This window comes from Falco rusticolus, chromosome 4, assembly GCF_015220075.1.
Source record: "Falco rusticolus isolate bFalRus1 chromosome 4, bFalRus1.pri, whole genome shotgun sequence".
NCBI classification, from domain to species: Eukaryota; Metazoa; Chordata; class Aves; order Falconiformes; family Falconidae; genus Falco; species Falco rusticolus.
The window spans coordinates 44,847,980-44,860,912 of record NC_051190.1 but is presented as its reverse complement, the minus strand read 5'-3'; the positions used below and the strand labels follow the sequence as shown (position 1 = coordinate 44,860,912).

General features: G+C 50.9%; 2 protein-coding genes across 2 annotated transcripts; one reads left to right on the top strand and one right to left on the bottom strand.

Moving 5' to 3' along the window:
• Window positions 1-132: 132 nt before the first annotated feature.
• Window positions 133-6,071, bottom strand: COPE (COPI coat complex subunit epsilon). The gene is made up of 10 exons (XM_037383604.1): window positions 5,910-6,071; window positions 5,533-5,595; window positions 5,011-5,111; window positions 4,650-4,802; window positions 4,130-4,183; window positions 3,143-3,224; window positions 1,938-2,093; window positions 1,595-1,663; window positions 1,013-1,087; window positions 133-473 (listed from the first exon to the last, which is right to left on the bottom strand). The coding sequence occupies exons 1-10, from the start codon at window positions 6,033-6,035 to the stop codon at window positions 426-428; spliced, it is 927 nt and encodes a 308-aa protein (XP_037239501.1). The 5' UTR covers window positions 6,036-6,071; the 3' UTR covers window positions 133-425.
• Window positions 6,072-6,238: 167 nt separating this feature from the next.
• Window positions 6,239-11,499, top strand: DDX49 (DEAD-box helicase 49). Its single transcript, XM_037383567.1, has 13 exons — window positions 6,239-6,385; window positions 6,476-6,599; window positions 6,698-6,783; window positions 7,032-7,153; window positions 7,243-7,430; window positions 7,567-7,707; window positions 8,270-8,345; window positions 8,450-8,526; window positions 9,041-9,138; window positions 9,493-9,567; window positions 10,162-10,250; window positions 10,639-10,710; window positions 10,999-11,499. The coding sequence occupies exons 1-13, from the start codon at window positions 6,271-6,273 to the stop codon at window positions 11,188-11,190; spliced, it is 1,455 nt and encodes a 484-aa protein (XP_037239464.1). The 5' UTR covers window positions 6,239-6,270; the 3' UTR covers window positions 11,191-11,499.
• Window positions 11,500-12,933: the final 1,434 nt, after the last annotated feature.

Here is a 12,933-nt window from a genome sequence, read left to right as displayed (position 1 = left end):
CATCCATGTACTGAATGCAGATGCTTAAAATTAACCTTCACACCCTTCCCACATCTGTACCCTCGGGACAGCTGAGCGGGCTCAGTTCCACAGTGGGATTACTCCAATTCCAGAAATTAAGGGGCACACAGCTCCAGAAAAGGCTTTATTAGGAATGTTTAAGGTACAGTGTTGTGTATTGATTCGCACTGTATTTTAAACTGAGTTCAGGACCCAGGCGAGCTGGAAGACGGGCTTTTCAGCTCCCAAACTCAAGTAGCCACGTGTTATATACAGGTTTAGCTCTGGCTTGCTGGACTGCCAGACCCTGCCTCAGCCAGACTGACCCCCAGAAGGCATTTTTCCATGTTACCAGGGAAGCTTTGCACATCAACCCCCATTCCCAAGGTACCACAGAGCAGGTCCGCAGCCTCGTTCCCCTCTCCTCACGCGCTGGGGGCATACTGCATGGCTAGCCGGTCAAAGTCATTCTCCTTCAAATCAGGAACAAAAACAAAATGAACAAATCTTGAACTTTACTGGTAATTGAATAAAACCTGCGTTAGCTGAAGAGAACACGACTAGCACAGCTCACAAAGGAAAAAAAGGAATTCTAAGCAGCAAGATTGCCTGTATCAGTTCTCAGTTTTTTGCAAGTTGTTCCATTTTCCCTTTGCTACTACCTTTCTTTCCCCCTCCCTCAGTTCTCCCTTTCAGAAGGACATTTCCTCTATTTACGCATCACGTCTGATGGTAACAAACTTCTGAAGGATTCAGAACCCGTATCTCAGTGCTATCCTTTCAAGATGTTACCAGGTGCTGGTGCATGACCCCTTTGTTTACTACCTGGCTCTCGTTTCCCAACATCTCCCACAAGGGGCAGGAAATTTGCTGGTAAGTGATGTAAGGGAGAAAGAATGCGGACCCGCCCCCTCAGAACTGCAATCATGTAGGGGTAAAGAATCCGCTCCCCCCATCAGACACGGGTATGAAGCATGATAAATTCAAGTGTATATTAGAAAGCAATTAGTACCTTTGCCTGATACTCCTTTATGAATGGGTGATTTTTATGCGCATCCTTCAGCTGTGACAAATAGCGATTCGTAACCTGATGAGATGAGATAGATAACTTTAAATATTGAGATTAATTATTGAGAAGCCAAGAGTTTAAAACACCACACTTCAATGTGTGTGTTTACAGTGAGTAAAGACCTGATTTTCTCAGTGTCCTGAATGGTAGAAGCCCCAGTTAAAACCAGTAAGACTTGTCCATACCCTCCACGTAAAAAATAGACCTTAAATAGCAGGTTCAAGAAATGACTCGGTGAGAACTGAACACAGAACTCAAGAGATTCCTTTTTCCGCCCAGGCCTTCCTCTCAAGTATATATCCTTGTCTTCACCTGTATCTACAGAAATTCTTTATTGAATATTGAAGAAATGAGCTCCCCGCACCCCAGAACTATTCTGTTGTGTTAATGCCAATCCTGATGGGAACACTTAAAACTGCAAAACCCAAGCAAAGCTGCCACCTGCACCAGGAACACACAACCTGTCCTCAGCAGCAGAAGGGGTCAATTGTTGCCGCTTGCTGAGCACAAGGACACAAGCCTCACCTCTGGTGGTTTGCCCAAGTGCTGCGACAGGACAACAAAGTTGATCAGCGTCTCAGGGTGGCCACTGTCCTGAAAACAAGAACAATCACCTGATGTAGCTGACCTACCCCCACCGTGACTGAAGTGTAGCAACCAGGACAGTGCTGCCCACACCCACAGCTCACTCTACTGGAAAAGGCCAACTAGGAGAAAAGGCAGGCGCTAACAGTGACCACCCTCAGCGATACGTATCAAATTACTGGTATTTTCAGGAAGTTTATCAGTGAAAGTCTTTGCTGTTTTACTCTATAACACCCCCCCCCCCCAGCCGAGAGCAAATCTGCCTGGCAAAACCAGAAAGCACCTTGTCCAAGGCCTCCTGAAGCACTCCCTCTGCATCGTCCCACTTGCCCATAGCCATGTAGCAGGCTGCCTGTCCGTTAAGTAGGAGGAGGGTGGAGGAGCATTTGTCTGCCATCTCTTGGAAGATGTAATAGGCATCCTGCAACTTCTCGCCACCCTGCAAAGGGAGAAGACAAACACCCACAGTTTCATTATGCGTTGCTAAGAGGCCTGTACATTCTTGCCGTGGTTGCAGGACTAAGCACAAAGTTCATTTCCAGGTTATAAAGCACAGGTATGAAACGTGTAAGAACAAATGCTGACAGCTGTCGGCATTCGTGTGATCTCCTGTACCATGCCAGATCACCGTCAGCCCACAGATGAAAGAAATTAAAAAATATTAAGAACCACTTAAATGATCAAAAGGTTCAAGCTTCCATTCAAAAAGAAACAAACACTTCAAAAGAACCACTTCAGATGCCTGATGTAATAAAGGATTACAAAATGAGATTTTTATAATTAAATGCAGGTATGGACACCTGGCTTTTCAAAAAGTTCCAGGTTCTACATGCAGTGGCTTCCACCAATTAGAGATGGGATCCCTTGTGCAAACTCAGCTCTTAATGAAGATCTAGCCACACACTATTGTACGAGAGATTTCATAAGAAAGCCAAATGAACGCTAAAAAAGAATTCTTAACAGTGTAACAGGTTATTGGCAAGCATAACCCTGAACTTCACTGAATTTTAGGAGACTACTTATTTTCAATCACCTGATTACCTGGACTGCCACACAGTGTATGTTTCTGACTTGCAAACATGCTTGTGAATGTTTGCAAAAGACTGAAAGTCTGGTCTAAGCAGAGAATTACGTTTTTTTCTTGGAGTTTAATTGCAAGCTCTGGATGCCAGTAACACTGCAGCCTTCCATTTTGTATTATAAGGTTTTGTGAATTATTTAAGTGGGGTTTAGCTCTTCCCTGTGTGATCTGAAGGCTAAGGAGCACAGGTGAAAGACTGACAATCCAAAGAATCAAATAGTTTGTGAAGCCAGCTACCAATATTTTCTGTGTTCTTGAAGGAAGGAAAAAAAAACCCCACCCCAAACCCAACAAAAACCATGGATACTTTTCTGAAAGTGTGATGGGAGAAAAGCAATCAAGCAACAAGACACGGAGTGGTGTTTCTCAGATGTTGCCGCCTAGGGATCCCCATTTAAGATACTCACTACGGCCAGGTTCACCCAGGCAGTTGCCAGCTGAGTCAGAGTCGCATCCTCATCTTGCTCCTGCATTTTCTTAAGTTCCTTGCTGCAGAAACAAAAGCGGGAGTCGCACAACAAAGACAAGGCAACTTCTTTAAGAGAGACACAAAAGGTTGTAGTTTCTTCCCTCAGCTCTTTCATCGCTATAGCACAACAGCCACAGCAAGCTGGCAACACGGCCCAAACACCTCCTAATACTTTACTGAAATGATCTGTCAAAGACCTCCCTCGTTTACTTCCCTATGGGAAGTTAAAGAAATTCACATGGCATCTCAGCGTGGCCAGGGTGGGAAGGGGCCTCTGGAGCCCCCCAGCCCAGCACCTGCTCCAGGGCTGGATGTCTCCAGAGGAGACCCCACAGCCTGGCTGAGCCCTGTCCCAGCACTCTGCCACCCTCATGGCAAAGACATTTTTCCTCATATTCAGACGGAACTTCCCATGTTGCAGTTTGTGCCCGTTGCCCCTTGTCCTGTTGCTGGGCACCGCTGGGAAGAGCCTGGCCCTGTCCTCTCGACATCGCCCTTAAGGTGTTTGCATGCATTGATACGATCCCCTCTCAGCCTTCCCTCCTCCAGGATGAGCAGCCCCAGCTCCCTCAGCCCTTCCTCATCAGAGAGATGTTCCAGCCCCTCATCATCTTCATCGCCCTTCGCTGGCCCGTCTCCACCAGTCCCCTGTCTCTCTCGAACTGGGGAGCCCAGCACTGGACACAGTAAATCACATCCTATCAAAGGTCAGATTAAACCTAGAGGTCAGTCTCTTCCTTTAGCTGTACCCAGCTACTGCCACTTGAATGAAAACATTTTGCAGCACACCCACACCTACACACAAGTTGTTCTGTCCACTGCAGGTGTTGAAATGCATCGCCCAGGGAGGCTGGGGGATGAAAATTCCTTTATCAAGACCCACCCCAGAAAAACACCATCAAGAAGCAAAGCGACACAAACCTACCGAGCCAGATCAAGCCTGTCAAGCTTCAGAAGAATCTGTATCATCATGGCCATGCTGCAAGGAACGAGAGCAAAGTGATTTTCACAACTGCAGGCTTTACTGCTCCCTGCGCTTTGCCTGGGAGCCTGCTCCTTAGCAGAGAGAGTGGCCAGTGCCCAGGGACCCACCTCCCTGCTGCAGGGAACCACTAGTGCAGGCCCCAGCAGGGGGAAACTTGCTCCCAGCTCCCAAGCGCTCCCTCGCTGCACTGAGGGACATTAATGCTCACCTCAGCGATTCTGAACGCACGTGAATCGATAAAGCAGGATCTTAGGTTTCACAAGGGAGCAACAGACTTGGCATCGTAGGTCAGGCACCAAATCATTTACTCCAAGGTAGCAAACCTCAAAGTAGTTTCTCAATGGTTTTTAAAGGGTTTTAGACATAAGCCAGACCTCAGGCATTTCTAGGGCACCTCTCCCCAGACGAGAGAGGCTTTGCTAGCACACACCTCCACCATGTCAGGCTGAGTGACACTTACCATTCCAAGCTCTCCCCTTGATGCAGAGTACGCAGAGCCGCGTCAGGATTTTTGTCGTGGAAATAGATGGAAGCAGCCATCAGCAAGAAAGTAGTATTGGCTATATCGACGCTTTTTGCCATTTTCTTGTCCAAATCAGCAACAATTGCATCCCTGTGAAGAGCAAGGGTGAGTATTTGGGAGTGTTTCATTACCACGCAAGACAAAAAGATCCTTCCTCCCCATCAGTTCTGCCTTTTTGAGATTCGCTGCAAACCCACAAAAAACCACAATAAAGACCACAATTCTACAAGAAACTTTCCACATGGAGACATATTTCCTGTAGGCCAGGGCTTGAGTTCGAACTTATTATCAGACTTACCTTTGATTCTCACTTGAAAGATATTCTGCAAACATCTTCACTGCCTGGAGCTCAGGACTAGCATTGGCTTTAATTTCATCCAGGACAACACCATATTTTCTCTGTAAAAGACAGTGAAGAAAACCCTGTGACTTAATTTTTCAGGACACAAGAAATACACGCTTACTTCCTAAAACCACAGTGAGAACAACACCATCAGGAACAGTAGATTTCTACTTTATGTCTCACATTGTACTCTATAAAATGCGACCAGACTGCATAACCCCAAAGAGGCCTATTTACCCATGTGCCATTTTAAAGACAATAAAGCACCTCTCAAAGGGGTCTCACCGGGTCACCCTGACCCTACATACAGTGAGTTGCGATCACAATCGCAGCACGGTCAGGGAACGCATTACGTTCCAGTGCTGAAGGGGGAATTATTACCAAACTGTATAACGCTGTACTCACAGGACTCCCGTTCACGACCCCCTCGACACCAGCCCTGCAGTCAGATTGTGCTGCTGCAGACACAGCACTCACCTGGGCAATGTAGGCGCGGAATAAGAACACATCCCTCTCCACTTCCTTCTCCGGAGTGGACGGCTGAAGGGATGACAGAACATAAGACTCACCCGCAGGGATCCGTACAGCCAGAACCCAACCCCGCAGCAACACCTGAGGCTCCTGCAGGGAAACGATCCCCGCCCCCACCCTCTCAGGGCCCACGGGAGCTTCCCCCCCACTCCCGCGTCCCCCTGCTGGAGCGGGGCGGTGGGGGGCCCCCCAGATAGGCCGGGACGTGGCGGCCAGGATCGAAGGGCACTCGGGGAGCCCCAGGCTCAGGCCTTGAGACGCCGGGGCGGCGAGGCCCAGGGAGAGGCCCGGGGAGAGGCCGCCTACCCCCGAACCGCTCCTACCTTGACCCGCTGCGCCTCATTGATGGCGGCCTGATAGGCCCCGATGTAGAAGCTATTCTTCACGTCGAAGAGCTCGTCGGCATCGCCGCCCTGACCAGCAGAGCCCGCGCCCGCCCCGGACGCCATTTCCCCGCCCCAGACACGTCTCCGGAATCAGCTGAATCGCGGCGGCTGCTGGGAGCCGCCGTCTCCATGGCGACCTCCCGCGCCAGCCAATAGACACGCAAGGAGCTAGAGACGTCAGCAGAGCGCCGGAAGCTGCCTGCCGCGCAAGGCAGGCTGGGTGGGGCGGCAGGGGGTAGCCAATGAGGGGGCGGGCGCTCCTGGTGACGTACGGCAGGAAGCGGCGTGCGGCGCGGCCATGGCGGCGTTCCGGGCTCTGGGGCTTGCGCCGTGGCTAGCGGAGCAGGCACGGCAGGTGGGGCTGAGCCGGCCCACACCCGTGCAGGCCGCCTGCATCCCGGCCGTGCTGCAGGGTGAGTGCCCGGGCCCTCCCGCGCCCGCCGCCGCCCGCCGTCGCCCCCCGCGCCCGCTCACGGGCCCCGGCCTCCTCTCTTCCCCCGCAGGTCGCGATTGCCTGGGCTGCGCCAAGACGGGCAGCGGGAAGACGGCGGCCTTCGTGCTGCCCGTGCTGCAGGTGCTCTCTGAGGACCCCTACGGCATCTTCTGCCTGGTGCTGACACCCACCAGGTACCGAGCAGCCCCGGGAGGGCGCTGAGCGGCTGAGCCGGCCCCGGGAGGCCCCGCCGCCGCCGTCTGCCCTGCTGCAGTTGTCTCCTCCCCGGCAGGGAACTGGCATACCAGATCGCCGAGCAGTTCCGCGTCCTGGGGAAGCCCCTCGGCCTGAAGGACTGCGTGGTGGTGGGCGGCCTGGGTGAGTGCTGCTGCACAGGGCTCGGAGCCTCCGGCCTCCCACTCCAGCCCTGGTATGGCAGGGCTGGGACAGAGCAGGGCACCCGGGGAGGTTCTCTTTCCACACGGTTTGTTTTCTTCACACTGAGGAGCTGTTCCCCAGTGCCCGAGGCAGCGGAGGCTGGTGGGAGTAAGAGAGCAATGCTTTACAGACTAAATGATTTTAAGGTCAGTGTCGAATATTCCTCGGCTCTGTGGTCCTCGTTGCAGACATGGTGGCGCAGGCGCTGGAGCTCTCTCGTAAACCCCACGTTGTCATCGCTACACCTGGCAGGCTGGCGGATCACCTCCGCAGCTCCAACACTTTCAGTCTTAAAAAGCTAAAGTTCTTGGTAAGACAGTTTTATTTTTTAAAATTTTAATACTTTTAAGATTTTTAGGTATGCATGCAGATGAGCTCAGTATTTTTGACTGTGCCTAGGTTTTGGATGAAGCTGACCGGCTGTTGGAGCAGGGCTGTGCTGACTTCACGGCAGACTTGGAGGTGATTCTGGAGGCCGTTCCAGCGCGCAGACAAACGTTGCTGTTCAGCGCCACGCTGACTGATACGCTGAACGAGCTGAAGAGCCTGGCTGCGAACAGACCATTCTTCTGGGAGGCTGTGTCCGAGTAAGTCTCCACCCACTCTACTGAGCGGATGAAGAATCCCGTTTCCACTTCGTTACCTTGTCTCCTTACTGCCTTTCATCTCCCTTATGTTCTATCTTCAACCACCAACTGGTGCTTCACCTTCCCCTCCCGACAGGGTGCGGACGGTGGATGAGTTGGACCAGCGCTACTTGCTTGTACCTGAAGCGGTCAAGGACGCGTACCTAGTCCATTTAATCCAGACTTTCCAGGATGAGCATGAAGACTGGTCTATTATTATCTTTACTAAAACCTGCAAGTGAGTGACATTGTTCCTCCCGATTGCTCCTAACGTACACGTGTCTTTATGTTTCTAGTTCAGATCCGATTTGGACTGAATGGGATGTTAGTCTAGGATGGTATTTGCTTCCTTAGTCTGTTCTGAAGTTTGGTAGAGAAACACCTTTTCCTTGGAGCGGTCTGGGGATGAAGGGCCTCCTAAAAATCTAGCACGCTAGAAGGTTGAGGTGCTTGACCTCCCTGCATCTTCCTTTCCTCCTGCTGATAGATATTGGAAAAGCGAGGGGGGAAATGGCGCTGTTGAGGAGACAGCGCTGTGCTGCTCCCTCCCTTCGGTGGTTCAGGTGACCGGGATTGAGCCCTGGAGCTGGTGACATTCCCCCGAGTGCAAGTGGGAATCCAGTCGCTTTCTCTGGGGTGAGCGGGTGTCCTGTTCCCTACTCCTGTCAGAGCATTCTAGAACTAACTGCATTGTGGGAATTGTAGTGTGAGGGCTTCCCGAGAAACCCCAGCTCTGTCCTCACCCATCAGCTTTACATTTCCCTGTTAGTTTCTGGTAATTTACTTTTTTTCCCTTCAAGGGACTGCCAGGTCTTGAACATGATGCTCAGGAGATACAGCTTTCCTTCTGTAGCTTTGCATTCCATGATGAAACAGGTGAGTGATGGGCAGATCTGGGAGATGGATGCTTCCAGCTGCATCCCTGAGCCAGGCATCTGTCCACATCGCCACATCCCTCATACAGCCTTTTCTCTTTACAGCGGCAACGATTTGCAGCTTTAGCAAAGTTCAAGTCCAGCATCTTCAAGATTCTCATTGCCACTGACGTTGCTGCCAGGTAAGGGAAAAATGTGGTTTTTGTTGCCACACCTCTTAAGCCTGCTTTCTAAACACCAGAACCACTGTGGAGATTAGGGTGGGATTTAGGGATAGGATTAGGATTTAGCAGGAGGGTGAGCTTTAAATTCCCCCTGCTTGAGTAGGACAGGGTTGTTCAGTCCTGTTGTAGACCATCCCTGAGCTGTGCTTCGGAGCCTGTTTGTGTGGGGGGTAGCTCTGATCCCGGCTTGTTTTGCTGCAGCAGGGAAGGGGGCTGTTCTAGCAGAATCATTTCTCTGTGGCTTAATGTGTTTCCCGGATCTAGGGGGGACCTGCAGGGGGAAAGGCAGCGTTGTGTTTTTTGGCTGTTGGGGAGTTGCACGAGGAGGGAGTTTGTCCTAGAACCAGCCTGAGCCAGTAAGGATGATATTTGTTAACATACGGGGCTCTCGGAGAAAGTAGAGGACAAGAATTTAAACTGCCTCTATTAAATCAGCCTTTCTCAGCTGCTGTTCCTTTTCCCTGCATTCCAGAGGTTTGGACATTCCTGCAGTACAAGTCGTCATCAATCACAACACTCCTGGCCTGCCGAAAATCTACATTCACCGGGTTGGCCGGACAGCCCGTGCAGGTGAGCAGGGGAATCCGATTTTTTTGGCTGGCTAAAACTGGGATCCCAGTGTTGGGGCTGAGCCCTGAGTGGGTGCGAGGCAGCTGCAGCGCAGCCTTCCCAGTCAGTACCAGATATACTGGGATCTCTGGCTCAGCATCCCACCTTCAGATTGGGCCGATGGCTCACGCTGACTTGTGTCTGATCTGCGCCAATGGTTACCTGAATTTTCAGAGCAATTAAAGACCCCTCTGAGCACCCTGACCCTATACTGTGCTAGGCTGACTCATGGGGACGGATGGAATTTGGTGTGGGTTAGGCTTCCTCTCGCTCTGCTTGTCAAGATTCATGTATCGCTGTTTTTTCATCATCCAGGTCGCAAAGGAATAGCTATTACACTGGTGACACAGTATGACATCCACCTCGTCCATGCTATTGAGGAAGAAATCAGTAAGTGCCACTAAAATGGGGGATCGTAGATGCTCCTTGGTGCTTGTGCTACTGGCGGCACTGATTTCATCAGTGCAGAATGTTAGGCTCGAGATCATCGGCGTAAAGGTTTCTCTTCCCTGCGTGGCTAAGGCTTGGAGCAGAGCAGGAGCACTTGAACCTCCATCAGCTTTGATTTTGCTCCTGAGTGTGCCAGGCATCAACATCTTTCTCCTCCTGCTATTTCAAGTGGAGGAGAAACCGCCTGATGAGCTTTCTCTAACCTTTTATAAAAGCGGCCAGCTTCTTCCTTACTGCCTTTGGTATTGCCTGTGCGGATGGGGACAAAAATAACAGGTTGCCTTGCATAGGTTCAGGCTTCCTATTTTTTTAGGAAGTAGACCTAATAAATGCAACCTCTTGTGGTATGGGCAGTTGTAGACACCGGGGAGGATTTAATCCTTTGTTGTAGGCTGAAGAAATCGGAGCGATCATAGCATATGACAACAATTCCACTGATAATCATTGGAAAGATATTAGGTTTTTTACTAGTTGAGAACCCACCCCTTGATTTTGTAAGCAACCATGGTCTGCAAATGTCTCACCCTGATTTAGAACTGAAGCTGCAGGAGTACTCTGTGGAGGAGCAGTTTGTGCTTGACATCCTCACCCAAGTGAACGTCACCAGGAGGGAATGTGAAATCGTAAGTGTGCAAGTGTGAAGCGCCTTTGCTGAGAGCACTGGAGATCCTGCGCAGCTGCATGTAAGCAGGAGATTTGTCGCAGTCTAACATGCGGCTCTGGACGTGCAGATTTGCTCTTGAGCATATAAGTAAGAATTTGTGTTCCTCTTTCTGCTGGAAGCGCTTGGATATGTGTGTATGGAGAGTTGGTTTAGTTACTTTCCCTAAGTTTGCTCTATTATTGCACGTTTTCACAGCATTTTTATGCTGCTGCGTGTTGAGGTGGGTACTTTTGGGGGAAGGCCTGCAAGCTACCGAAAATGTGTGTGCTGGGAGGTTCCTCCAACCCTCCAGAGCTGTCTTTTCTGTGTGTCACACACAGTGCTCTGCTGTATTTTTCCTTTGACAGGAACTGGAAGGAATGGATTTTGATGAGAGGAAAGAAATAAATAAGCGGAAACAAATGATCCTTGAAGGAAAGGTGAGAGCTGCTGCTATATGAACTATTTTGATTAGTAGCTGGTGTAATGCTGTCAGCGTGGAAGAAGAAGGGCAGTTTCTCCCTCACTGCTGTGGTGTGTCTGCTCACTCCCCTTCAGGGTGGTGAAATTTTATCTGAAAGGGTGACTAAAAGGTATTAAAAAGTGCATTGGAGCAGCCTCTGACTTTTCTAGCCTGTGACTGGGTAGGAAGGCAAAGGGGCTTGGAAGGGCAAAGGGGGTGGCACTGTCCCTGGGCATGTCGCGTGTCCTGACATTTGCCGTTGCAGGATCCAGATCTGGAAGCAAAAAGGAAGGCAGAGCTAGCAAAGATCAAGAAGAAAAACAAGCAATGCCGCGAGAAGCTCCAGCAGACACTGCAGAGGAAAAAGCAGCTGCAGCTGAAGAAGAAACTGCAGAAGAGGATGGAGCGGCGGAACAACCGGCGTGCTAAGGAAGAGAAAGAACAGCCCTTGGACTGACTTGCTTGGCTCAGACAGCCCTGACGTTGCTGCCACTTTGGGAATACCGGGATCTAATGTGTGTTAATCTGGACGCTTCTGGGGAAGGTGGGTGAGGGGAGAAGGGACACTTTGATAAACTGCCTCTGTTATTTTTTTCTTCCTTCACAACCCTGCTGGCTTGAGCCATTCCTGGCAGCTGGATCAGACTCCTGGAAGAACACCTTTCAAGAGCATGTTTCCTTCCTCCAGCAAAGGAGAGTCCAGACCTGGATTCTTGGTGACGTGAAGGGAAATAAAGATCCTTTCTCTCTCTTCCTCCTTCATTCAGTCATTGCTCTTTCTCTTTCGAGGGCTGGTGCTCGCCATCACACTTGTTTATATCAACAGATTCTCCCCTGAGCCAGGGTCTAAAAATACTGTTGACAAAATGAGCTCAGCCCCTATCGGTGCCACAGCCCAGACATCTCTGAGAGGAAACATTCCTGGAACGCTTTGGGGGGGTTGTATTGTGTGGCTGGTCCTGGGGTTTTCTTGGGCTAATTCTGCTTTCTACATTTACGTGAGACGTGAGCCGTCTGCCTTGGCTCAGACTCCAGCCCTGGGCTGCTGTCCCTACGGATAGCGGAGTCACGGTTTGGAGACCGGGGCTGCTGGGGACTCTTTTCTGAGATGATCAGTTGGTTCAAGGCCGGTTGCTGGCACAGAAGAGCCCCAGGAGGAGGATTGCCTTGTTTCTTGTGCCATCCAAGAGTAACCAGCGCAGTTTGTATTTGGGTCTGCTCTGCTCTGTAGGCTGCTGGGCCTCCCTATGTAGATTTGCACCACGCGTGCGTGGAACAGGAGCTTGGTTAGGCTGGAGGGGGTTGAGCTCTCCCAAGAAACAGTTGTGGTTCCCTGTGGAGACAGGATTTAATATCCCAGAGCAGCTCCGGGCAGAGTTTGGCCAGCTCTGTTCTGTGTCAGGTTTGATCCTCAAGTGCCTTCTTCAATGTTCAGAGCTTTCTATGACTTGAGACTGACAATCTGTTATGTCTGTTCTCTGGCTTACGAAAATAGTTTCTGTGGTCAGTGCCCAAATAAATTATTTATTGCAACAAGTGACTGGATGTTTGACTTCCTCCAACACCCAGGGGAGTTTGGGATCTTGGGGGCAGGGAGCAGTGTTTGTGTGGGCAAACAGCTTGGGGATAAAATCTGTTTTATTTCAAGAGATGAGTAAGGATTGAGCTGCTTGTGGGTGTTGCCGTCCCTCAGTCCCTGCACGCAGCCTGAGCCCAGCTCCTTTCCTGAGGCCACACATCCCTGCGGTGTGTTTGCCTGACTCGGGTGAGGTCTCGTGGAGGAAAGCTGATGTTCCCCACAGGGGAAACTCCTGCAGCCACGGGCAGCAGGGCCTCTGGGTGCCTCCTGGCCAGGCAGCGCTGGCTCAACCTAGGGAGATGCAGGTCCACCTGGCCACGGGGTTTTGGAGATGCCTGAATGTGTTCCTCACTTCGTCCTCGTGGGTGAAAAAACACTCCACAGCCTGCCTGGCAGCACAGCTCGCTGTCGCTGGTGGCAGCTGCTGCAGCAGCAGCGAATGGGTTTGTATCAGGCTGATGCTTTCTGAATACCAAACGCTTCTACAGCTTTGTGCATGCTAATTTGTGGAGCGAGCCTGTTAGCTGTAAATTAAAAAGACACCCTGTCTTGGACAGGCTGCTCCTGCCCTCCTGGGGGGGCTGATCCTGCCTTTGAGTGTGGGTTGTTCCCCTCCCTCTC